Raw genomic sequence first — 27,162 nt, forward strand, 5'->3', positions numbered from 1 at the left:
GGTTCCGGAGGTTGGGACGTGGACGTCTTTGGGGTGCTCCTGACGCCCCTTCTTTCTGCTCTGCTCACCATCTTTAATTTGCTAAATACTTATTACGTTCACTGTTTCTTGCCCATCATCCCCCATGAGAACGTAAACTCCACACGGGCGGGGACCTGTGTTCACTCTCAGTCTAGGAAAGAGCCAGCCAGCGCGCGGTGAGTGCGTGCTGACAACGAACGGATCATAGCTGCTGTCCTGGGGCGCTCGCCCGGCACAAGGCACAGCGCTGCCCGCATTATGGACACCATGGGGATCCTTTCACCCACCCTGCTTGGAGACGTGGTTATCCTGCCTGCAGATGAGGCCAGAACCTTGGTGAGGCTGGGCCCCTCCTCCACTCAGGCTGGGCGGCTCGGCCGGGGCCAGGCCTGCAGTTAGACAGGCCTATGCTTGGAATCGGGTCTCTCCGTGTCTAACTGAGGAGCCATGAGCACGTGAGCACACCTCTTAGAGCCTCAGTATCTTCAACTGTAAAATGGGTGTAACAACACCGCCCTCCCAGCGCCTGTGGTGTCCAGCAGGGAGCTCCGCACACAGTGGTATCTACCATGGGGCATCTGCTGTCCTGCTGGATGATGCTGGCAGCACAGCTGACATACAGCATTCTGCTCCCCCCTCACTTCCCGCCTCGTGTCCTCCTTATTCTTCCCTCCCACGTGCACTCCTCCTTTCCACCCATCTCCCCCACCCCCTTCTTCACACCCACCACCCTCCCAGGCAGGTGAATGCTAAGGACCCACCTGTGGGCTCACCCTGTGCCTCGTCCTCAGTCACCCCCACCCTGTGAGAACACTAGGGCCCCCACCCAGTGGGATTTGTGGTGCAAGGCAACACGTGACCCTGTGAGATGGAGAACTCACACAGGGATGGCTCCTCGGCTTTGACCCTGCTTTCGGGTCACCAGTGGGCGATGACTCTGCAGAGACGGTGGGGACGCTGCTCCCTCGCTGGGCCTTCGCCGAATCATCAGTGTCGGGCGGGGTTGCCGCTCTCTCCGAACTGAACCTGCTCAGGAAGTCCAGGTATTTCAGCCTCCCCTTGGCGTTGACGGGCATCTCGTTCCAGAGTCTGTCAAACTGGCAAAGAGGCAGCAGTCATTGCCCAAGGGTTAGTGTGACTCACGGGGACCCTCGTGGCGCTGACGAGGAGCGGGGCGAGAGTCGGCGGGGGTCCGAGGCCCACGTCAATGGGAAAAATTAAAAAGAAAAAAACTCATTCAGCCTGTGCTCAGCAGAAGGCTTCGGAAGACTGGAAAAGCAAAGACAAGAGGGTTATTCATGGCTTCCGCAGGATATTTTTTAATTGAATTGGGCCCTTAGTGAGCAGTTTAAGGCCATTAAATCTTGTGATTAGTCACAGTGACCGAGCTGCAGCATCTAAGAACATTTTAGGAGAAAATGCAAGTCAAACCCCGGGCCGCCTGGATCCCAGGGAAGCCGGTCAGACTCACTGCCCGTCCACCCAGATGCCACACCTGAGCTGTGCAAACAGCCCCTGCTGAGAGGCGGCCCTCGGCCCCCGCGTCTGCACAGCTCATGTCACGAAGGGCACACTGTCTTCTCCCAGGAGGAGAAGGGAGGCATTTGGGAAACTGGAGAGAAGTTTACGGCTTTCTCTCGGTGCTGTCTGACGTCGTGGGCTGTGTCAGAGCCACACGCAGCATGGACGTAGCAGAATGACTGAAAGCACCTGAGATGAGTCACTTTGGGTGACCTGAGCGCTTTCAGGGAGCAGTGAGGGCGAGGGAGAGAGGGGAGCGTCCAGGCCCTGAAAAACCAATAAGGGTTAGTTTGGGACAATATTCTTGATTCATGCTTTTAACTTTTTATTTCAAAATAATTATAGATTTGCAGGAAGTTGCCAGGATGTTACAGAGAGGTCTCCGGTCCCCTCTATCCTGTTGCCCTCAAAGGTTACACCTTGTGTAACAACTTCACAACCAGGAACTTGACGTTGCTGTGTAGTTCGAGGTGATTTATCACACATGCAGATCCACGGTGCTTTAATTTCGGTCAACGAGGAAAAACTGCTTGGTGGAGTGGAAGTGAGGGACCTTGAAAGGTGAGCATGCCGTCCACAGACCTCACGGTCGCCAGGGGCGGTAACCCGCCACCTGTCTCCTGCAGGAAAGTTCTCCAAATCACTGGGCAGACGACGGGCGCTCTTCTCTCCCTTCCCACGTCATGCTGAAGCCACCTCTGCAGGTGACATCTCTCTGCTGTGGGGACCTGGAATTGGCCACCCCAAGATATGTGGGAATCAGTATTATTTGAGGCTGATTACTTCTGACAAACTGGGACAGGGAAGGAGGCTCTGAGGAATGGAACTTGCCCTTCATTAGGACACATTTACATTTGTAAGGTAAATCTCTATCTGTAAAGGTGCCTCCCTCTCTGTACCAGGAAGAAGAAAGGAGATGACCTTCTCTCCAGAAACTCTTAATCAATACCAAAGGCAAGGACTTAAATCTGCATTTTATTGTGCTTCTCTGGCAACCTCCTGTAACTGACTTCCCTCCCCCTCCCAACGTTGGCATCTCCTTAAAGATTAAGCATCTTTCTTTAGGCTGGGAACCGATTGCGGCGCTCATCTGTGACCGCCCCCCAGCCCGAGGCAACACACCTGCCACCCCATGGCGTTCACTGGGACAGCAGACCTATCTGTCATTTCCATCAAGTTCTGTGCTGACAGAGTGGCCTTGTGACTATTGTAAAAGGGACATTTCAATCATGTGAAACACCCTGTTTGGGGGTACATAACCACTCTGTGCACCCCACTTCTTCGGCTGCCTTTAAAGGCCCCGGGCCATGGTTCCTCATAAGGCTTTGTTTAATTTTCTCTTGCTATTCTGTCTCATGTGAATTTAATTCGTTCTCCAGCCAGACGAACCCACATTTGGGAAGAGGAAATGTCTTCCTCCCCTACACTGCCCAGCCAGGAAGCTCCCTGAAGGATCCTCGGAGATTCATCTTTGAATGTGAAACGTTTTGCAAAGGGGCTGGCACACAGCAGGTGCTCAATAAATATTCAGCTGCTGGAGGTCCTAGATGATGCACAAGATAAGACCCATCAGACAATGGAACGACGCTTCCGAAAGGAAGAGGGACAGACGGTGCTAAACCACATTCGGATCACCTTAGTCAGGAAGGGCTTCAAGGACGAAGAGAAGGGTGCTGCTGTAAGAGGAAGGCGGGCTGACCGCTGGGCTCCTGTTTCATCCAGACTTGGGAGGCAAGGGGCAGGTCTTGTTATTAAGGATAAACACACAGGGTGGGCGTGCATGCCGAAGCAAGCAGTGAAAACTGAAGCACGGAAGGGAACACGTTCACAAAACTGTTAAGAACAACAGAAGTGTCTCCTGTCCGGGCAGGCGAGGCAGGGACCCACTGCCTTCCTGATTAAATCCCAGGATGCCAATGGAGTCAGGGCGGGACCACAGAAACCCTGGTCTCACCCTTTTTTCACCAGAAGGGCCTGGATGCCAAGGGCAGAACAAAGATCACTGGGAGGACATGGACCCGGGTGGGCAGGGAAACGGAAGCCCGCCCATGGCTCTTCAATCCTGACAGGTTACACCCCAGGACACCTAAAGACGCAGTGCAGGCTGGTGGCTGGCGGGGGACTGTGGGGACAGGGGAGACAGCAAAAGACTAGAAATGGGCACCACCCACAGAAGTGGATTCTGAAAAACCACAGGTCTGTGAGCTGAGCATGAAATCCAGGCAAAATCCTGGCGGTCTGAGGACGAGCTGGGAAGAAAGGAAGTTTCCACGTTACTGCAGCAGGATGTGATCTGCTGAAACGTCCCTTTCAAACGCAGAGAAGTAGTCAACTGCCTTCTGAATACGTAAAAATACACGACCTTGAGTTCCCCTTCTGTTTGTGATGTGGAAAGCTGCGGGAGACGCCGCTCCCATCCTAGTAACGAGGAAAAGCCAAGTACCTACAACATCAGAGCTCTTCTCGAGCCCCTCGGAGAGCTGAGGCTGCAGGGCGCCGAGGGGCCTGAATTCCACAGAGCCCCAAGTTTCCAAGGAGAGCCAGACACGCCGGCTCTCACACCGGGCAGAACTCGGGAGGAAGTGGGAGGGTGGGAAGAAATCAGCCGAAATGTTAACAAATTCTAAAGGCCAAGAGTGGGCTGGCACATCAAGCTGGAGTAACTGGGAGACCCAGACACGAGAATGCTGACACTCACCAGCTCTTCCCACAGGCCTCTGCCACTGCTCCCGACGGCTGCACGAGCCCATCAGAGGGGGATAGACGCAAAACACCACCCGCTTCTCCAGACCATCTCCTCACCGGAAGGAAAGCCTTAAACCGCTAGGAGGAGGAGCAAACCCACTCAAGCCCAGGGCCCCTGGGGGAGGGAGAGAAGCAAAACTCTTCACTTCTATGGGGTCGGAACCCTTCCTCCCACCTGCCCAGGACCCAGGCACAGATCCACGGCCCCGGGGAAGGGTACAAGCAAACCCCCTCCCACCCGAGACCCACCACCCCACAGACATGGCAGAGCTGGGCTGCCGTGGACGGGGTGTGGAGGGGCAGGAACATGGAGAAGGTGCTGCCCCTGAGGCCCAGAGGCACAGGCCCCACCTAAAACAGGCTGGATCAGGACACCAAGACATGCACCCACTCCTGCAGGAGCCTGGCACCAAGAGTATGGGAGAGACCCTTCCGGGGTCTACAGATGCGTACGGACAGCCCAAAGCTGAGGATGCAGTAGGAATACAGAGGAAACCTCCGGCGTCCCGGGGCCCACACCAAGCACACGGCAACAGTGATATTCCACACCTGACGCCTGGGCACACCCGGGCCAAGGGCAGCAGCAGCAGAACTCAAACGCAGCTCAGTTACCGACCAGAGGGACACTCAACAGCACCCAGCACACACAGCCTGATAGAAGAGCGGCGCCCGTTTCAGGCAGACGTGCTATTTACACCGCAGTCTCCACTCTTCGTCACCTGGTGTCTGGCATTCGATTAAGAAAAGTTGAGACACACAAACAAAGGAAAACTGACTTACTGCCAGGAGAGACAGCAATCAACAGACGAGACTCAGAGCTGAGCCCAGAGCGGGAATTACCAGACAAGGACTTCAAAACAGCTACGGCTAAGACGCTAACGGACCCAGTAGAGGGGGTGCGGGACATGCACGAACAGATGGGGAGTTTCAGCAGAGATGGAAACTGTGTTTAAAATGCACCGTCTTGTTCAAACACAGCAGGGGAATTGCGTTGAACAGAAATGGGAAAGAAATCCGTGACAGTAGATGCCAGTGGGGGTGTGGCCCACAGGAGCGAGGGTGTGACACAGGTGGTGGGGGTGGTACCCTCTCAGGAACAGGGACAGATGCCCCCGTGGGAGGTGGGCAATTAGTATCAAACCACCAACTCATTACTTGAGGTGGAAACAGAGGCAGCCAGGTGGAGTCGGAACCGGCCTGTGCTGCCAATGGCACAGAACTTCCCTGGTGCCTGAGGACAAAGCCCTGAGGCCAAGGCAGGAGGCGCCCAGCCCCTAGGACCAGGCCGAGGTTGCTCCAGGAGCACCTGGCAGTGGGGGCCGTGTGAGGGGACACGCCCAGGCGGCTGCGGGTGGGGTGCCAGGACTCATCAGAACACACTCCCGCTCCTGTCCTCCTCCTTGCACCTCCCCACTCGGCTCGTCACAGGGCTTTGGCAGCACGAACTGGCCAAAGGGGCTCACCCCTGCCTTTCTTCCTCCCTGGGCCCTGGCGCCCGGAAGGCACGTGAAGATTAGCAGACGTCTCATCAGCACCAAGAGATGGCGGAAGACAACTGAGAGATCTCTTCCAGGGTCAGGGGAAGACAACTTGGACCTACAGTTCTGTCCCCAGCCAAACTAGCTTTAAGACTGAGGGTGAAAGGGGGAGCCCTCAGGTTTACTCCTCCCGGGAGAGCAGGTGAAGACGCACTTTTGCAGAAAGAAAAGTGAAGCAGCGGCAGGAGCAGGATAAAGGCTGTGCTGTGGGCAGATGGAGCAGGGAAGCCCCAACGACTGACCTCCCTCCCCACCCCGTCCACCCGCAGCGCCCGCCTGTCCACGGCTCTTCTCTGCTCCGGGTCCTCATCCTCTGCTCCCACCCCCCTCACACCCACATCCATCAGCAAATTCTGTCGGCTGCAATCCTGAAACGCATCCACGATCCAAGCCCCTCTGCTCCCCGCGGCCCACCTGACCCAGCTCTTTATTCACGTTACCTGCTCAGGAGCCTCCCCGGATGCCCTGCTCGCGGGCTCCCTCCCCAGTTCCCCATCACTACCCTCTCTCCTGCTTTTTTGGTCTCTATAGCGTTTATCACCATCCAACATACACGTGTCTGACTTACTTGGTTTACTGTCTGTCTTTTCCTAAAAGAACGCAGACCCTGGATGGCAGTCTGGGTCTGTGGCGGGATGCTGTGACCACTGGCCCGCTGGCAACAGCGCCACCTAACACAGCACTCCCACTGCCCCTGCTTCCGGAATGTTCCCTCTGCCTGTGCCGCTGTCTCTCTCTCCTGTCTCCTCTCGGAGGCAACTCCCGCAATCCCAGCACCGCATCCTCAGGGAAACTGCCCCGACCGCTTGGTCCGGGCCCGGCCGTGTTTAATTCTCCCCGCGTGCTGCATGCCCCTTCACCCTCACAGCAGGGAACGGCATGTAATTACATAAATAATATACAGCTGGTGCGTGACCTCTCTCTACCTCCCCGGACGCAAGCTCAAAGGAAGCAGGCAGCAGGTCTGCCTTGGTCGCCTGGGACTAATGTCACCACTTTGCGCACAGAGGGCCCCCAAAAGGTGAAGGAGGGGATGCACGCTACCTTCTGGTACTCACTGCACAGCCAGGACAGCCAGCTCTGGCCAAAGGACATGCAAGCGTGTCCAGGGGCTTGGTTAGATAGAGACCTCCAGATGGAGTGGGGAGGGCAAAGTGGGGCGTGGGCAGCTCCCGGTAAAGTGTGGTCAGCAAAGGCTTCACTGGGCTTGAAGTGAGTTCAGAAGGCAGAATTGGCCTGGCCAGATACGGGGGGAGGGACAGAGAGACGGCAGCGAACAAAGATGAGCAAGGCTGAACTGCAACTGCTCAGAGTGGAGGACACTTGGAGGACCTGGGGAGTACGTGCCTTCTCATTTCACAGGAGAGGATGCTAAAGCTCAGAGAGGCTGAGTAATTTGTCCCAGGTGACACAGCTGGACTAGTGCAGAAGCAGGGTTGAAACCTAAGTCTGCCCGCCTGAAGGGTTGTTTTGTTCTCTGCCTGCATCGTTCTCACTTCCTGGGGGTGTCTGTTTTAGAAACCCCACATCTGAAATGTTCAGACATACTTAACGGTTCCTTTCCCTAATATGGCGGCATGTTCAGTCCTCACGCAGTCACTGGGACTGACCTAAACTGCCTCGCCAGGAGAGGCTCTCCCTGTAGGTCTCTATCTTCTTAAGCAATACCCAAGTGGACCCAGTTCCGACAGACAGCCTTTTATAACTCGCTTTATGCAGAGCCACGAAGACCCATCATTTTCCAACTCCATCTGCTCTGAAAGTTGCTCTCCTTTTTGAAAGGCTAATTACACCAAAAGATGTGGCACTTCCCCCACTTTAGAGCTCTGGCAGTCGAGAAAGCGGGCCCTTCAGATTCACGATGGTTGGATTTTTTTAAGATGAGTTACGTTTTTATAATGTAGATGAACCAAGTCATGAAACCTGTACTTGAATGCCATCTGACACGGTTGGGACTGTCCAGCTGACGGCATGGGGTCTACACATGTTGAGTGCAAATTACTTCTGCATCTTACTGTGCCAGACACTGTGCCATTCCACCAAGAAGGTCATTGGCTAAGTAACTCATGCGAGGAGAAAACATATGGATCTCTGGGGCTCTTGCTTTCCGTTTACCAGCCTGTATCCAGAAGCATCTTTCCCAAATATAGCACAATTTTTGCTAATCATCACCCAACTCAAACCACGGCAGTTACACCAGATTTTGATGCTGTCGATGATGCAGACTGTATCTGAGCTGTGACCACGTCTTTTTAGAAAGCAGCCTTTAAAAATAAGTGCTTGGTTCTGTCGGCGGTGGGGAGCTCGATGTGCTGGGGACGGTGAAGCTTTGTTAGTGGACAATTAAAATCAAATTCTCCATTACAAAAGCCAGATATGCCAGTGTGTCATTAATTTATATCTATAATTAGAGTAAAATTTTACTCATTTAGACGAAATAAAAAATCCTTATTAGTAAAACCTTTATTAGTAAAACCTTTGTAAGTTGGCCCTATAGGATAATAACTGCAACCGTATTAATTTTAAAGTCTCTATTCATTTATAGTAACAGAGCAGAATTTACAAACAGAGAGCCCGCTGGCTTGCGTGCTCCATTTGGAAACAGTACTTTATTTTGCTTCGCAAAAGTGATGATGCCTAAAAAAGGTGATATTTTAGGGAGGTTATATCTGACGTTCATATTATTAGCGCCTTTAACAAACTCATTCTTTAGGGTGGTGAGTTCAGAGGCCTGAGCGGGGATGGGGGCGGGCGTGACGGTCACCCGTCCCTGTGAATACTGTCAGTCTTGCCCTGCAGCTCTGAGAAGAGGAACCCTGAGGTAGGAGTGGCCCAGCCTGGGAGAGCGAAGGGGGACGTTCCCACGGGGCATCTGCAGGAAGCTCCCTGGGCTGAGCCTGGGCGGAACCAGGAGGAAGGAGGGAAGCTTCTGAAAGTTGCTTCTGTGCATAGTTTGGATTTCATTTTTCACGTGAGTCATTCTTGGGAATGGGGTCTCGAGTCATTGAGAACCGGGGGTGCTGCGGCAGTGCGTCTTCTGGAGTGAAGGGAGATCTGTTTCTGCGATGGGGTCACTGGTGCTCCGTATTATCTGGCTGTTCAGCCACTGGGCTGTCGGGGTGAGGGTGGGGAGCGTGGACACCATCCATTCACCGGGACTTGCTGAGCACCCACGAGGTGCTGGGTAGTTTTGGCGTTTGGGGCACAGTGAGGAACAAGCAATCCAGGGTGCTGGTCCCCCAACCCCGGCATTTAGCATGATTATTGACGGAAGTCAGTACGCAAGACAGGCCCTTGGGACGTCATTCCTCGGGAGGTGCTCTTGGCCTCCGAAGGTCATGAAGTGCCAAGGAGGCCCAGGGCAGCAGGTGGCCAGAGCTTTGAGCTAGAAAGAGCCCAGCTCAGTGCTTGGGGAGGAGAGACTCTGCCATGCAGTTCTGTGATGGGCAGGGGGACCTCAGAGAGGATGGCCTGTGTCCAGCCCGTGGACAGTGAGGAAGCCTGCTGGGGGTGGGCATGTCACAGAGCTTGGAGCAGTACCCCAGAGCATCCAGAAGCATCAGCAGCACAACCAGGGAGGGGAACAAGGGAGCTGGGGGTGGCGGGAGGAGCGGAGCCAGGCACAGGCGGCAGTCCCCTGCTCAGGGGCGGGCAGAGACTGGCCGCCTCCTTGGATCACACAGGCCCAGGGATGCTCCAGGCAAGAAGGAAGGAGAGTGGTAGCTGGAGCCAAGTTCAACTTGATTTTAAAAATAAAAGTGACATTATTTGTACCCTGATTGAAATGGTGCAATTCATGCCTGTTAGATAAACAGAAGGCTCCTGCGAGTTTTCAGGAAGATTTAAAACAAACAACAGCAGGAAGAGCAAAAACCCCCAAAAGCTTTCAAGTATTTTGAAAATAGAGGACAGCCTTCAACTCTTTACACTCTGGGGAATGGCCGGCCTGATGCTCATTCGACATTGCTTAAAATGATAAACCAAATGCATTTCTTACCTGTTCATCCGTCAGAACTTGGACGTGGCGAGTACAAATGGACCTGAACTCATCCCGGGAGGCAGTGTGCGTTTTCATGGTGTCGAAGTTCTCAAACTCCTGGGCGATGGTGTGGTAATGGGAAGTCACTGCTTTGTGGAGCCGTGCCAGGATCTCCTGGTTCGCCATTTCCTTGGAGGACCTGGGTGGCGGGCCTTTGGGCATTTTCTCAGCCCACTCAGCAGCAGTCTGGGCAAAACAGAATGGAAAATTGATCCATTTAATAAATAATAAATCATTTCTTGGCTCTGGGCCCATCACCCATGGCAAGACCCGGGAGGCCCAGCTTAGTGAGGAAGATAAGCCAGGAGACAAATGAGACCCAGCAGCAGGTCTAAACGGGATCCTGCTTCAGCTCAGACTTAGCTGAAGTGGACGCCTGGGCTGGCCTGCCGGGAAGAAGGAGGAAAAGCGAGTGAGTCCCACCGGGCAGGGCAACGTGCGAGCCAGGCCCTGGGCAGTGAGCGCCCATTCGCCCATTCAGTCTGCGTTTTGGTTCGTTTAACAAACACTTGGAGAGTGCCTGCTCTGAGTGGTAATGGGGATGGTACCCTGACTGCTTTCATTTCTGGACATCAGTTCAGTTGACACTCTCACAGCAGTTAAAATTTGGAAGGCAGTTTTGGTCACTTTTATTCCATTATGCTGCACTGTTGGTAAGTGTCCCCTTTAGTCTGAAGCTTTTGAGACCCACGGAGATGCAATCCTGGGCAGTGCCGAATGCATGCAGTGGGAAGCTGTGGGGTAATGGGGCAGGTCCTACACCCCTCCTTGGGCAGGTGCACCTGGGCCTTGGGAGGCGCGCTCAGGGCCTCGTGACGCTGTCCATGGTGCTGGGAGCTTGGGGGAGGGACAGCCTCAGCCTGGGCTCAGGGACAGCTGTCTGGAGGGAGGAGGAATGGGCCAAGAGGAAAGGGAGGCAACAGAAGGATCTTCGTAACGCCTGTTTAGGCTTATGTGCTGGCAAGAGGCCTCATGCGAGGTGAGCTAGGAGGGGCCTGAAGAGGACTGCAGCCCATGTTCAGCATCTGCTGATGATCACTGTGGTGGACACACGGGACAACAGGAATAACAGGCAAGAAGAAGTTCCTTAGTGATCGTCAACAGATGCTGAAGATGACAAGGCTCTCTGTGTTTATCCTGGAGCCATCAGGAGTGGGCAGCGGGGGCACTGGGCTCCACAAAGAAGTCAGGTTTGGGAGACTGGAGCTCAAAGGGCGAAGCCAGTGGGGGCAGTGAGTCCTGAGCCTCCTGCAAGGGGAATGGGCAGTGCCAGGGAAGCGGCCCTGAAATGCACATACTCGCTGCAATTAGAAAACGCCCTGTGGTTGCTGCATCAACAGATCGGCTCCTGAAGTCAGAGGAAAGGGTGTGGCTATGAGATATGGGAGGGGGACTCGGTTCCGTGAGAACCTAGGGGTGACAATACATTAAAGCTGTCCTTGTACCAGGCTGTATTGAGATACCCTGGGTTTCCCCACATGAAAACCTGTCGTGACTGTTAGCTGTAATAACAATTCTTACATAGTGCCAGCACGTGCTAAGACCTTTACCAGATTACCACACCTAATCCCCCAGCTAGTATTAAAACTTGGTCATGATTCATTTTCAGCAGTTTCACAGGAACATATGTATTGTATGTGACTATCCTTTAGGACAGAGAAGTCTGCATAATGTTACTTTATAAAATTGTATCAAACACAGTATGCTGCTGGGAATATCCTGAAAAACGTGAATACACACACTTACACTCAAACCACAGCCCATCGCATCCTCGATCACCCAAAGGTTAACAGAAGCTTTTAAATACGTCTGTTTGGAGCCATTTGCAAAGTAGGTGAGTGCCCTTTTTTTTTCATTCTAGAGAATAAAGTGATGTTCCTGATGCATCTTATACATTTTCAGACAGTTGAAAATGCAGCCCCCGTATCTAAATACACAGGCATTTCCCTAAACCTTCCAGGGGATGTCGGTCTTCAGAGACTGGAGGACCCTTTTCTGGATGTAGTGTCATGCTTGAAGCCCGTCCTCCCTCTTGTGGCACCTTTGGGGCCTGAGGAGGATGGGCCCCAAGGTGAACATAACCAGAGAGAACACAGGTGGACGCATCCAGCACGGGAAGGCGGGAGTCCCGGGTCCAGTCTAGACTCTGCCTCTAACTGGCTGTGTGACCTGGCACACTAACCACTTTCCCCTTCAGTGTCCTCATCCATCCAGGAGGAACGAAGGCTCACACGAGATGGTGCATGTGAGTCCTCCTTGAAAGTGTTAAAACACAAAACGAATCGGAAATACTATTATTCTAATAACAGAGATGGAAGAATTCTAACAAAGCAGTGTAAGCAACATTAGGTTAATATGCTTTAAACTCCAGAGGAAATGGAATTGTTTTCTAGCAGAATATAGATGACTAAATTTAACTTAAGAGAAAAGCCTGAATAGACAGGTGACCACAAAAGAAATGTACAAAGCGGTTAAAAGACCTACCATCTATCACTAAAGAGGTGTCAAGCCCAGGAGATTTTGCGGGCAGGCCGAATCTAACTTTTAAGAAATAGGTAATTTTTACATTAGTCAAATTATTCCAGAACACAAGAGGGATACATAGTATTATGAAAATATGGTAAAGAAAACGCTTGAAAAAAATAAACCAGTCTAATTTATGGACATTAACGCAAAGACATTTTAAAAAATAAAAAGAAACCCATTAGGAATATTTAGCATCATATTTAAAAATGACACACTGAGGGGCCGGCCCCGTGGCCAAGTGGTTAAGTTCGCGCGCTCCGCTGCAGGCGGCCCAGTGTTTCGTTGGTTCGAATCCTGGGTGTGGACATGGCACTGCTCATCAAACCACGCTGAGGCGGCGTTCCACATGCCACAACTAGAAGGACCCACAACAAAGAATATACAACTATGTACCTGGGGGCTTTGGGGAGATAAAGGAAAAAAATAAAATCTTTAAAAAAATAAAAAATAAAAAAAATAAAAATGACACACCAAAATCAATGAGGGTTTATTCCAATATAAGAATCCTTCAAATCGAAGAAAAACAAATCGTTCACTTCCTCACATTAGCAAGAGTCACATGTCAACAACGGCAAAAAGGCATTTAACAAAATTCAGCAGCCTGGTATAGAATAGAATAGAATGAATAAACTATATAGAAATAAAACGACCATCCCAAACATGAGAGCATTAATCAGACTCTACCTGCAAACACTGAATGGTTGAAACAGTAAAGCACTTCCATTAGTCAGAAACAAGACGGGCGTGCCCACTGTCAGTCTGCTGCCCACCTCTTTAGAGGCTCCAGCTTTTGAAATAAGACAAGAAGATGAAGCAAACAGTATAAACATTGAAAAACAAGATTTATCATTATTTGTGGATACAATTGTACAACTAGAAAATCTCAAGACAATTAGGAAAGTGGCTGGATTCAAGCCAAAAATATAAGAAAGCAATATCATTTTTTATTTTTATTTTTTTTTAAAGATTTTATTTTTTCCTTTTTCTCCCCAAAGCCCCCCAGTACATAGTTGTATACTTCTCGTTGTGGGTTCTTCTAGTTGTGGTATGTGGGACGCTGCCTCAGCGTGGTTTGATGAGCAGTGCCATGTCCGCGCCCAGGATTCGAACCAACGAAACACTGGGCCGCCTGCAGCGGAGCGCGCGAACTTAACCACTCGGCCACGGGGCCAGCCCCTACAATATCATTTTTTATAGTAATTATAACTAGTTAGAAATTGTAGGGCTGGCGTGGCTGAGCGGTTAAGTTCCCACGTTCTGCTTCGGCGGCCCAGGGTTTTGCTGGTTCGGATCCTGTGTGAGGACATGGCACCGCTCATCAGGCCACGCTGAGACGGCATCCCACATGCCACAACCAGAAGGACCTGCAACTAAAATATACAACTATGTACTGGAGGGTTTTGGGGAGAAGAAAAAAAAATTAAAACATTAAAAATAAATAAAAATAAGATTGACAACAGATATTGGCTCAGGTGCCAATCTTAAAAAAAAAAAGAAATTTTACTGCAAAAAAAAATCCACATTCACGTTAATGACAAAGCTATTGAATACCTCAGGATAAATTTCCTATGAAAGGTGTAAGACTTATACAAAGAAAGCGATACATATTCTATTGGGGGTTGTTAAAACAAGACTGGAATCAAAAGAGACACATACTATGTTCCTGGATGTGAAGACTCCATTTCAAAAGATAAAACCTAGCCCCAATTAGAAATAACTTTAATAAAATTCTAATACAAATCTCAATGGCTATTTGGAGGAATCATTAGACATTGAGATATTAAAGGTGATATAGAAAAATGAATATGTGAGAATTGCCGAGAAATGTTTGGAAAGGGCTAGCAACGAACTTTTTGACTCACCAGATAAAATGTCCTAAACTGGATGTAATCATAACAGTACCGCCAGGTCTAGAAATACACAAATAAGTCCCTGACACCTACTCAGGCTGGGAGTGAGTGAGAAGTGAGCCTCTCCGGTGGCCGAGCCATGACATCACAAGGCCTATTTGTTACAGCGTTTGAAAGCAGCAGAGAAGGGCACGGCTGACTCAAAGGTCACCTTGGGTAAGAGTGCCCTGCTAGGCAAGAGAGACTATCCAGGTTTTATAAAGGAAAATTCCTTCTTCTCTCGTCAATCATCAACTTCAAAACATGGTCCTCTGCTTTCCAGAAACTGTCCTTCCAGCAGCTTGAGCCTGGAGTCATCTGCAACATATCTTTCTATTACCCACATCCAAACCACCCACTGATGCCAACGGTTCTGCTTTCAGTATGCATCTAGAAGGTGACCACCCCATCCTCACCTCCTGGGCCAAGCCACCATCATCTTTTGCACGGGTTACTGCAACAGTCTCCCTGCTTCCACCCTCAATCACTTGCCTCTGAGGACAATCTTTTTAAAGCATGCACACTCATGTGCACACACACATACACACACACACACACAAGTATTAAGACTTGTTCTCTGGATGGAGGGGTAAACGAGGGCAGAGCCATAATCAAAAAGCCATAGTCGTTTTCTTCTGAGGATGGTCTTTTGAAAATGAAAATCAGATCAAGCAAAACTCTCAAATGGCTTCACATATGGCTCAGAGTATTGGGGAGAGCTTCACGATGGACCTCCAGCCTGCCCCCAACACTCTCTGACCTCACTGCTGTGGCTTTCCTCCTTGTTCACTCTGCTCAGAGCCACCAGGCCTCCTGCTGCACTTCATAGACAGGGAGCACGTTCCTGCCGCAGGACCTTTGCACTTGCTCTTCTCACACTTGCTTCAGCATTTGTAACATCCCTGGGCCCCTTTCCACATTCCCTCTCCCCTTTCCTTGCTTCTGTTCTGTTGCACTGACTGCTTTCTCATCTACCATACAATTACCACTTAAGTGTCTTTCTCATCCTAACATGAAATAAACGAATGGTCTTTCCTTCACTGTTGAATCTCCAAGTGCTTGGAACAGAACCTGGCGCACAGTGGGGTCTCGATATTTGTTCGAAGAAAGAATGAAGAAACAGTACATCCATACAATAAAAATGACACAACCAATAAAATGAGTGGGGTGGCAGCATCCTTGCGCTCTGCTCTGGACAGCAGCCCTGGATCTACTGTTAAAAATTTCCGGGACTGGCCCAGTGGTGCAGTGGTTAAGTGTGCATGTTCCGCTTTGGCAGCCCAGGGTTTGCCGGTTCACATCCTGGCTGCGGACATGGCACCACTCATCAAGCCATGCTGTGGTAGGCATCCCACGTATAAAGTAGAGGAAGATGGGCATGGATGTTAGCTCAGGGCCAGTCTTCCTCAGCAAAAAGAGGAGGACTGGCAGCAGATGTTAGCTCAGGGCCAATCTTCCTAAAAAAAGAAAACAAAGTTCCAACCTGTCCCAACACAAAGAAATAGAAAGGAAAACAAGATTCCGCTGTCTTCTTCTAAGAAACTGGCAAAATTTTGATTGATAATATCAGCGTTGGAAAAGGTGGAATAAGGTATCTGAAGCCATAAAGCTTTCTATCCTTTGAGTTAGCACCTCTCCTTTTAGTTTTCTCCTTAAGGAAATAAACAAGGCGAGCTCATGGAATTATGATCACTGCAGGATCATTTACAAAATTAACAAAATTTACAAAAAATAAAAAATTGGCAACAATTTGGATGTCTAGCATCAGGCGAATGGTTAACTAAAACATGATATTTCTATAAGATAGATTACAATGCAGCAATTTAGAATGCTTCAAGCAATAATTTAATAATACGGCAAACTGTTTGTGATGCACTAGGTGGGAAGGGACCACAAAATGGTCCAGATGATCACACTCATGGACACACACACACACACACACACTAGTATTAACGATATTCTTAATGGAAGAGTAAGTCAGGGCAGAGGCAGGCGGGTGACTAGGATTCCCGAGCTGGGGTCTTGCTTCCCTGAGGGTCAGGGTCAGGGGCAAGGGTGGGGTGGGGATAGTGTGGTTGCAAAGGATGCTGAGGAGAGGCTGGTCTGGGAGCCCTGCTTGGTGTGACAGCCTGGAAGTGAATCCGGCCCCTGCTCTCTACCCGTGCAGGGATCAGAGTCACACCAGAGTCACACTGGGTCCTGGAGGCGAGTGAGCACCTGTTCCGGGGGTGACACACATGCATGCAATGCCCTCAGAGGATGAACACGCAGTCCACACCCGTGATGCCTGTACTGAGTCATTCACAAACACCCGTGGAACATCTGCCGTGTGCCAGGAGCTTTTCTAGATACTGGGGAGGCAGAGGGAAGACGTCATCCTTCAAGCCTCTGCCCAGGTGGGGTCTCACAGGTGAGCAGAGAGTATAACTGTGACCTGTGCTCTGGGTAACGGGGGCCCTGTGCCCTGGACACAGCTGACCAGAAACAGCCCTCCTAAGGAGGGAACCACTGCTGTGGGAGGCGAAGGAAGTGCGGTGCGGGGGGTGGGGCGGGGGTGGGACTGTCCTCACTCAGCCAGCTGGTGGACGTGAAGGTCGGGAGGGTGAGCAATGCCCGGAGACAGGGAACTGACACAGGGCGGCACTCAGTTCCACGCTAGGGGCCTGCCTGCAGACCCAGCACTTTCCTCCGTGTAACCAGAGTCGTGGGCAGAGCCCAGGCTATGGAGAGGGCCCCTCCCCATCACCTGGGCCAGGAGGGGAGGCAAGGGGACTACAAGGAGAAACAGGAGCAACACCACTGCGTGGCTGGACTACAACTTCTGCTCATCAAGGCAGTGTTGCTGCCAGTTGGAGATACTCTTTTGTTGCTTGCAAGTAATTATTGTGCATTCACATAGGAAACTTAGAAACTACAAAAAAGGCACAAAGGAAAAACAAAGATCACCAATAACCCCACCCCCTGGCAGCATCACTGCCATCACCTTGGTGCACAAGGGACAAACCATGGACCTGAAGGTCCCCAGGCCCCGTGGACACAGCCACACCGCTTGCCACCCCCACCGCCCAGAGAAGCCACTGGCCTCGGAGGGCAGAGCCTCCAGGCTCTTCCAGCACCAGCATGAGGCTGGGATCTGTCAGGCGCCCAGGTTCTGGTTCCCATCTCGCTTTTTAGCAAAGCCGCTCAGCCACCGCCAGCGTCGCTCCGAGTGACTGGAGACGCCAGGGAGGAACAGATGGCTCTTGGTCTGGCGCTTTTGTGTCCCTGGCACTTCTCACGTGATCATTATATCTGAATGGGGAAAAATAGTGCTTCTTCTATAACTAGAAGAAATGTCTCTCCTAATCAGAAAAGACACCACTATCTTGAGATGCAAATGTCACTTCCAACGCTCACTACGCTTTACAGAAAGGCACCCTCAGGACAGGAATTACAGCTGTGACAGGAAGAGGGGGACTGTGGGAAGGGACGGGCCATCAGGCGCCACTCTGGTCCACACGATCCTCTCAACAGGAACCGCTGGGCCTGCGTCTGCCGTGTTCCTCCCCACCTGACAACTGTATGCACGGCCGTTCTGATCACTTTTTAAGTGCAAAACAAAAGATAGTGGAATCTTATGCACTTTAGATCTGACTTGATTAGAAAATGATTTACATGTTTCGAAGGAATTTTCTCTCATTTATTCAAGGGTGTTTATAGAACCTTGTTTGATCGAACAATTGACGCCCCCTGACGTCGCAGAGAAACACAGATCACCATTGCCAAAAAGAAAATTCCAGCCCCCATCGCGACTCCACCATAAAGCTGGCAAAACATGTAAGAGAGACAATGTCCCTATATACGGACTAAGCAATCATCCAACAGCCTCCCAGTAACGCCTCACTTTTATGGAGGGATTCTCAGTCTCAACGTCCCCACAGATCTTGTCTAGTAAAAAGCAAGCCACAGCTTCAGAGTGTCCACCTGTGGTTCTAAATCCTCCCATTGCGTGGAAGCACCCATGGGGCGGCCCCAAAGAGTGGGGGGTCAGAGAGAGGTGGCCTGGGTGGGGGGTCAGAGGGAGGCGGCCCGGGTGGGGGTCAGAGGTGGGGGAGCACCAGCCTGTGCAGAGCTCACTTTGAGCCTGCCCCTCCCACCCCAGCTCCAGGGCCCCTCTCCCTCCTGCGGCCTGATGTCTCTGGCACGGTCTTTGGCTCTGACCAGGTTTTCTCGCAGGGCACAAACATGCCGAATGACAAGCTGGGGACAGTCCTGCACACATAGCGCCGGGACCCCAAGCCCATGGCCTGTCCTCCAGCAGCTCAGGCCAGACCTGCCAACATTCAGTGCCTCACACTGCACGTGAGGAAGGGCAGATGTGGCCCGGGCTCGGGAGCACAGCCAGAGGGAGTGGCCCCAGCAATCCAGTCCCACCCCCCTGGATGAAGCTGAACTTGGCCAAGGGCCAGACTGGTCCCACAGAGGGGGATGGGCCTGAGGGTAAGGACGGCCCTCTAGCACCTGATGGCTTTGGGGTTGGTGAGAGCTGAAAGGAGCTCAGCTCCACCTCTTTCTGTGACCTTGGGCAAGACACACACCGTCTCTGCCTCACCCTCCTCATGGGGATAAAGTGGGGACGAAAACAGAACCATCTCCAACGGTGGGCTGGGGAGTTCAACAAAATGACACTGCACGGTGCTGGGCCCAATGCCGGGCAAACTTGGGCTGCCATTCTTACCGCTACTGCTGGCTACTTTTACGGATATTTTTGCCTGAGTCGAGAGAACCTGAACTCCTGTTTGCTCACATTCACAGTTTTATTGAACTCCTGTTTCAACAGCTCTATTAAAGGGATGATGCCAGAAAAGACTTTCTAGTCTCCTATCAACAAGTTATGTCCAGCCACATTCTTGGCTGACTTAGAAAATCAATTTGCCACTAAATCGCATCCTAAACAACTTCTCCAGATGACAGGGAGGAGAGCACATAAGAGGGAAGGGGTGGGTCGCGTTGTCAAATACAGTCACGCGCTGCTCAATGATGTTCTGGTCAAGGATGGACTGCATCCACAACGGCAGTCCTACAGATCAGTACCACATAGCCTAGGTGTGTACGAGGCTAGACCATCGAGGTTCTGTAGGTACACTCTATGATGTAGGCACAACAATGAAATTGCCTAACGACACACTTCTCAGACGGTGACCCCGTTGTCAAGCGATGCACGACTGTAATCCAGTAGGGTTGGAAATGGAGATGTGCATTTGCATTTGTTTTCCTGTGGTTTATTGCATTCCAGGCCCCGTTTCTTCACCTTTCCCTGTATCCACATCCTTTGCCATGTGACTTTGGGGTTCCACCCACTAAAGAGGCTGAGAATATCTCCCTATCCCTTGGCTTTGGGTTCAGCCACAATGACTTGCTTTGGCCAAAGGAACGTTAGCAAGTATAACGTGACCAAAGAATTAAAAAGCACTTGTGTGACTGGGCAGGCCGCCCTGTGCCTGTGTGCTGCTTTAAGCAGAACACACCCTGGCCACAGCATTGGTCCAGGGTGGAGGGTGAGAGTCACGTGGAACAGAGATGACCAGTCAAGCCCCCAGAGCTGAGCCAGCCTAGACTAGCCACCCTATTGATGTGAAAGCCAAATAAATTCTTACTGCTGTGGGGGTTTTGTGGTGGTTTGTTACATAGCAATAGCTGACTGATACAGTTCTGAATTCCTAGTTAGTAAGAAATAAAAGGGAATGAGCTCAGAGTACAGAAAAAAAGTAGGCTGTTCATGTGGATGGGTTTTTGGTCATCAGTGTTCCTTGATGGTGGGTACACTGCAAGGGGACTTTGTGACACCCCTCCTGTGGGTGTGCAAGGTGGCAGTCACCTGGCTGGTAGCAAGAGGTTAGACAACGTGGTTTAGCAAGGTCCATTCCAGCTGTCAGATCAGAAATATGTCAGTATACTAATTTAACTGTTATGAACGTTATCATTAGTTAACAGAGAGCACGAGGCTTCTAATAAGTTCTGTTCTGAATATTTAGGGAGACAATTACATAGTTTTTCCCATGATTCCTCACAGGAGGGAAAAAAAAAATCCTGAAAACTTCAAACAGAATAAGAACACAGCAGGTAGCAAAAACTCCTAATTAGAAATACTCAGTAAAGAATTCCTCCACTTCCTTTTAAAGAACAGTATAATTACTTCTAAGAATTGAAAAATTGCTTCATTTGATCAAATATTTTGATTAGCAAAGAAATTAATTGTACTGTATCTTCATTTGTATTTACAGTGAATAAATGAATGCTAAAAATAACAGCAGGAAAACTGCCTGTCAAAAGAAGAAAAAGATAAAACGTTAAAAAATCCAGATGAAAATAAAGTGGAAGCTGTGTGCAAGCATCCTGCCACAGACCTCCCGCCTCCGGATCGGGAGGCCGGCTTCCGCGACTCCCCGGGCCCTGCACCCCCAGAGGCCGACTCTCATCTGCTGGGGGGTCTCAGGGTCTCAGCGGTTGACGAATTGGCATCAGTAACCCAGCATGCTGTTTGCAGAGGTGAGGGAGTTATAGCACAATTCCAGGTTTCCTGGTGGCATGGCCTCGACCCGAGATCTCTTACCATGCAAGCATTCTTTCTGGGCAAGGAATGAGGGTGAATCTGAAGATTCCAGAACCTCCTTTGGAAAGGCTACAATCAAGTCAAGTTTCAAGTCAACTGAACGAAGGCTTACTGAGACCCAGTACTGGTGACACTGAGACCCAGTACTGCCGGCCATCCTTCACTGCATCTCCTTCACCGGGCGCTGGGCGGGGGTGTTACGGACGCTTCTCTGATGCTCACGTCACCCTCTAGGCAGCGGTGCTTCTCCCCGCTGTTTAGAAAGTGAGTGGGACTCGCCTCTGAGAGTCAGGGCTCCGCCCACCCTGGGGTCCCCAGGCTACTTCCCTGCAAACTGACGACAGAGCTCAGGATGGTCCGACCTGAGAGCTCTGCTCCGCCCCTTCTGTCACGATTCCAGCTGCCCGTCTACCACACATGAGCATGAGCACGCAAGAGCCCACCAGAAATAGGAATGTGGCACCTCATCGACACGGCCGGGGGGCCTCCCTACTGCGTGTCAGGCACTGTCCCAGGCACTGGGGTAGAGCAGTGAATGGCACGCCAACCCTACCCTGCAAGAGCCAACGCTTTGAGAGGCCCACCGAGGTGAGCAGGGAGGAGACCCACCTCACAGCCCTGCTCCTTGGTCTGCCTCCCAGTGCCCTTCACCATCCGGTCTCACCCCATCGCCCCCGACCTCTCCCCTCGCTTCATCCCATGCTCTAGGCAAGCCTGTGTGCGGCTCTCCCCACCCTGGGTCTCTGCACTCGTGGATCCCTGCGCCCAGGAAGCCCCATCTCCCAATACCCAGACCTGGCGCGGCTCATCAGAAACTGTGCCCATCTTTGCCCCTGGCCAAGCTGCTCCGGATCGCCGAGCTCACTTCTGTCATACAGCTCTCGACATTCACAAAGGATCCATCTGGGCACCTTTGCAAACACGCAATTCACAAATCCTTCGGTAGCGCGAAATTGCCATAAAATGCAGGGAAATAAAGAAAACATTTAAGCCATCCTTTGACCCTTTAATGATTCAATAAACTCATGCCTGAAGTCATTTATGAAACTGTTAAAACAAATTCTTCCGCCCAGGTAATTCCACACCATATAATCACATCATTACTAAACATTAAACATTAGACATGCATTCACTGAAGGAGGGTAAAATAAAGTGATAACGAATGCAAACACTTGGCGCTTGCTATGTTGGGTACCGTGCAAAACTCCTTCCACATCAACTCGCTGAACCCAACTACCGATCCTGTTTTACAGTGGGGAAGCTGAGAGCATGGGCCTGGCATGGGTTGGAATTCTAATCCCAGCTCCAGCCCTTCTAGCTGTGTGACCGGGAATGGATGCTTAACCTCTCTGTGCTTCAGTTTCCTCATCCATACAATATGGATAATGATGGTACCCACACCCTAAAGGGCTGCTAGGAGGATTAGCTGAGTTAATTTATGTAAAATGCTTGGAACGGAGCCTGGCTCATAGCATGTGAGCAGGGCGTGTCAGCCATCATTTTGGTGCTGGTATCTGAATGTGGGTGACAAGAAGATGACAGTGACTGGCCAGGCACAGTCACTAGACAGATGATTTGCTTCTTCCTCTTAATCTGTCAGCGTGGACCATTCAGATTCAGGCCTTGGTAAAAGCCATGAGATGGAACTTTCTGGCTTGTTCATGAATGGTCACAATCATTTCTGCTGGAGCACGAGTCACCTCAGGGGGAAGTGTGAGTGCTTCCATGTCCTCCTGCCCGCCAGGGCCCCAGGGCTGGCCCGCTGCCTGGCACACACTCTCATTCATGTGTGCTGAATGTGGAAAGTTAGGTTTCTTCTAGTCGAACGAGGCGTCTAAAGCTGGAATGCAAACAGCTCACCTACAAGTTAGACACAAAGGTATGTGATGATGATAACCAAGATACTGGTGCCGTCTGGATTTTGGATTTTCTCCGCAAGACTTACTTGGGACAATGACTTCTTGGGTAGACTCATGGCTTCCTGATACGGTCATGACCTTGTGGAATCAAAGGTATAGCTCAACTCTGGTGTTTAATTGATCCAAAGCTTGTAATTAAATTAGACTGTCAATTAGACTGCTGTGGCTCTGGAGGGACCAAATGAGTGGGGGGTCTGCCTGGACTGGCGGTGCCACAGTCCATTTATTTTGAACACACAGATAGTATCCCACTGAGGCTAGGAATCAAGAAAGAATGCCAATCCAGATTCGAGAGGCAATGCTTGCTAAAGCGTTTTGAGGATGCTGGAGTGGGTGACAATGCAAGATGGACTATAGGAGGATGGGTACAGGGATCCTCAAAGCGTCTCCCTGGAGACTGGCTGAGCACACTGAGGTGAATAAGACCCTGTCCCTCCCCTCTGGGAGCACAGAACATTTGGGTTTGAGAAAATTCACTCATTCAAATTTTGCTTTACTAATTTCCACAAATTTCTACTTTGCTAGAAATTCAGTTTGCACATGTTTTCTTCCAAACCTCACTGGATTTATGATCACCTCGGCCTGAAATAGCTGTGATTGAAAGGGGGTCTCTCGGGTGGAGGAGGGGGCAATGTGGCCACCTGCCACAGGGGTTGGGTGCAAGCCAGCCTGGTGTGGCCCCTTCACCTTTCTGCAAGAGGCATCAGAAACCAACCATGCTCCCTCGTGGCCGACCCGTCCTGCTTCCGGCAGAGCCCCAGCTGGCAGCTCAGAGCAGCAGGCGCCCAGCCCACCGACTGTCCACACTTCTGGAACCTGGGGTTGGTGGGGGGACTTCTACCCCTTCCCCAGAGGTGGCTCCAGAGGCAGGTGTGGCCCAGGATGCGTGGGTGGAGGAGCCTTAACCAACTCGGATTTGGGAGAATGTTTTTAACCTTGAAAGAATGACAATGCGTCATGTTAAGCGGTGGCCAAGAAACTTCTGCAGGATGGACACTAATTGCTCATCTTCCAGGATGATGTCATTTTCATTCTGTTGCTCTCATTGCTACAGTTGGATTTAAGTAGGCTATCATATCAGTGTGAACATTGGGACAGCGCTAGGACCAGTGTAGACGCTGATCCTCAGACGAAGCAGACACGTGCCTGTGCCAGGTGCCAGCACCCTCCACCAGCAGGGCTGCCAGCTCACCGCACTCAAAGGCCCAGAGAGGAGATGGGATGCGTCAGGTCGGCCTAGATCCCACGGGGCTGCCACGGACGCCTGGAGCCTGCTGGTGGGCTGCTGCTGATACTCAAGCCTGGGGCTGGCGACACTCCTTTTGCTTTAGCTTAGGCATGGCGAGCCCAGCAGCCCCTTGCCCTAACCTGTCACTAAAGCCACCCCAAGTGTCTAAGTCCGCCTGAGCTGTCCCTCACAACCTGTTACGTCCTCAATGGTCTCCAGGACAACAGGTAGTGAACGTTTTGTTGGCAAGTGGAAAGTGGGTGAAATTTAGAGAAAACATTCAAAAATCACTGAAATTATATCAAGAGGACCTAGCCTTTCTTGCCACCAGGAGCAAGAGTTATTAACAGTAATGATGTATCTTAACAATCTACTTAATCTATTTCTGATAATCTTAGGGCTCTTTCCTCAAAAGGAAACTTTCCCATTCTTTATAACTTTCATTAAAAATACATGGATACTGTTATATTTACAATAAAAAGAAAGATAAATCGAAGTAACACTGTTGGCAACTAATATAAATACAATGTTCATAAAAGATTACAAACATTTTAATGTGCTTTACCATCTCTTCTTCACTTGAAAACTACAATCTTAAATTCTCTCTTGGAAAAAAAACCATCGTCAAGTTATTTAACATCTCACTGAATGATTTTAAAGATCACATATTATACACACAAAGCAAAGCGTCATCTCATTGGCTCCGATAGCTAGAACGTGACAAAATAATTACTCTGCATTGAATAAGGAAGCGTTTTGTTAAAAAATTCCACTATTTCCATGGTAATAAAGTAGAAGGATTTTATATGGGTTTCTACTATGTCTTTTAAAAATTCTATTTCTGCTCTGAGCGTTATTTTTACATTCACAGACGATACTGAAATTGCACTTTAAGACTTAAAAGAAATGTTAAACAGGAACGGTTTTCTAAAAACAAGGTGCTACTCTATATTTTGAACATAGCATTTTGAATGTAAAATGTTTTTCCCAGAAGTGAAAAAGAGGTATTTGCCACGGACAGAAATGCAGATAATGTTTTCACCCAGTTTGTGAGAATCTTATGAAAAAGGTATTTAGTGCTGTGGTCCAGTACTTGTCCTTTTTTTTTTCACTTTTTAACCAAGCCACTTGGTAGCATTTCAGTTTTAACACCTCATTTCACTTCTTTTATGCCACATAGGTTTGTGTTTCTCATCTTGAATCAAGGAGTGACGGCTTCCAGTGGCGTGAGGCGACTTCCTTGCTCCCATCTGAAAAGAATGGCGTCACCTTTGTCTTCCATCAGCTCGCAGGCCTCGGGGCCGACTGGACTGGTTCTCAAACCATGCGTGGCGCACACGAGAATGACGTGGTGCCCATGGACTGAGCCCGTGGCTGCAGGCCTGGGACCTGCGCTTTGAGAAATGCTCTTTGACTGCAGATGAAGCCAGGAGGAGACAGGACGCCACGGCAGACCACACCCCAGGATCTGAAAACAACGTGGCGTCTGCTCTGAAAAGAGCTCACATGACTTTCACGTCATGTGTGACAGCCATACAAGACTTAAGACCAGGACGAGTTTTTGAGGACAGGTTAGTGGTGTACCAATATAAGACACGGATCGTGAGCAGGAGTAGAGTTGTCGTCTTCGTGCCCGGTGGACTCTGAGTCCCCTCAAGGCCCCACAGACGTGTTAGCTGCAGTTCCAGCTTTTCCACCTCCAAGAATGGATTCGGTTTTGCTCGGGATTATTCACGGTGAACCTCCTTTGTGGGGAGAGGCACCGACTGTCTTAATTACATTTTGGTAATCTCCTTTTAATTACTTGCCGCCAGTACATCCCCCAGAGGGAAAGGAGGACTGGTGTCATATTTAATGAACTTGAGGATGATGCATCAACCATTCCTATAATTTGTTACTTCTCTTCCTTCTATTAAAAACACCAGCCCAGGACTAAACTTTAGAAATCGTTGTGATGAACACAGTCTCGGTTCTCTCACAGCCTCCTTGCCACTCCAGCCACCCTTGAGTAAGTTAACCCGTGTCCCTGATCAGAAGTCTCAATGATTCTCCTCTTGCTCAGAGAAAGGGACCAGAACTCCGGAGCAAAGGGCACAGGGCCCCGGTGGTCTGCCTCTGCCAACACCTCCCCCCAAGTTGGCAGATAAACAGGCCCAAGAAAGCCCCCCGCACACCCTGGACTGCCAGCGGTCACCCCACAGCAAGGCCTCCCACCTCACGCCTTCACGCCATCCTTTCAGCCCGGAAGCCCCTTGCTCAAGCTGTCCTCCTGGTAAATGCAGCTCTGCTCAAGTGCTGGCTGAGCCTCAGCAAGGTCCTCCCACATCCTGCAGTCAATTTAGAGGCTGACACCCTTTAATTCCCAGCACTGACTGCAGGGGACCAGAGAAAGCGGGAGGAGGCAGCACAGCCGGCCAGGCAGTGCCCTCTCTGTGTCCCTGGTCCCCAGCTTCCTCCAGCCCCCTCCATGCCACCATGCTCACTCCTGCCTCTACACATATTTCCCACCATGACTCCTATTATGATTAATACCAAAACCTCCTCGCAAGAATGTTAGCAAAGTGCTTCCAGAGGGGAAGGCGACTCTGAGAATGAAATCAGGGAGGACTAAGGTTAGGGGACACAACTGGCAACACTTGAAGCTCTAGAAACATTTGCCCCTCAATCCAGTGATTCCAGAATTGGCAGAGACACTCACAGTGACCTGTGAGTGAGGGCGGTCAGGGCCACGCTGAGCCTCGCAGGCTGCGTGACCTCTGACACAGAACGCCGTGAGCATTGGATGCTGTCGGCCCGCTAGAAGGGTCTGGGTGCGTATTTGTAGGTATTCGAGACTGGCACGCCAGACTAATTAGAAGGCAGAAAACCGGAGCCGCCCAAAGTCCAACCACAGGGGATTGGCTAAATCAATTAAGCAGATTCCTGTCCCAGGACACCTTCTCCTTGCACCCTCTTCCCCACTTAAAGCAAAGAGCATGGCCTTCCTGATTCGCCTGTTCTCACGTGGCCTGTATAGGCCGTCAGCAAAGCCCGTCTGTTCCACTTTCTAAGTGTATCTAGAATTGAGCCACTTCTCTCCAGTTGCACAGCTACTCTGCAAGCTCGTGTCAGCAGCGTCCCTCCCCGGGGCGTGGCCGGCCTCCC

At 50.7% G+C, this 27,162-nt stretch overlaps 1 protein-coding gene across 6 annotated transcripts in view; it reads right to left on the bottom strand.

Annotated features, from left to right (window-relative positions):
- The window catches only part of EFCAB6 (EF-hand calcium binding domain 6), a 232,240-nt gene that overhangs the window by 9,733 nt on the left and 195,345 nt on the right, over positions 1-27,162 (bottom strand). For all 6 annotated transcript variants that reach the window (XM_023631419.2, XM_070254171.1, XM_005606763.4 and 3 more), the window contains 2 exons: positions 9,823-10,050; positions 903-1,118 (listed from right to left, as the gene is read on the bottom strand). In XM_023631419.2, the coding sequence (XP_023487187.2) occupies positions 903-1,118; positions 9,823-10,050 (444 nt within the window). The remainder of the gene's footprint in view (positions 1-902; positions 1,119-9,822; positions 10,051-27,162) is intronic.

Source organism: Equus caballus, chromosome 28 (genome assembly GCF_041296265.1).
Source record: "Equus caballus isolate H_3958 breed thoroughbred chromosome 28, TB-T2T, whole genome shotgun sequence".
NCBI classification, from domain to species: Eukaryota; Metazoa; Chordata; class Mammalia; order Perissodactyla; family Equidae; genus Equus; species Equus caballus.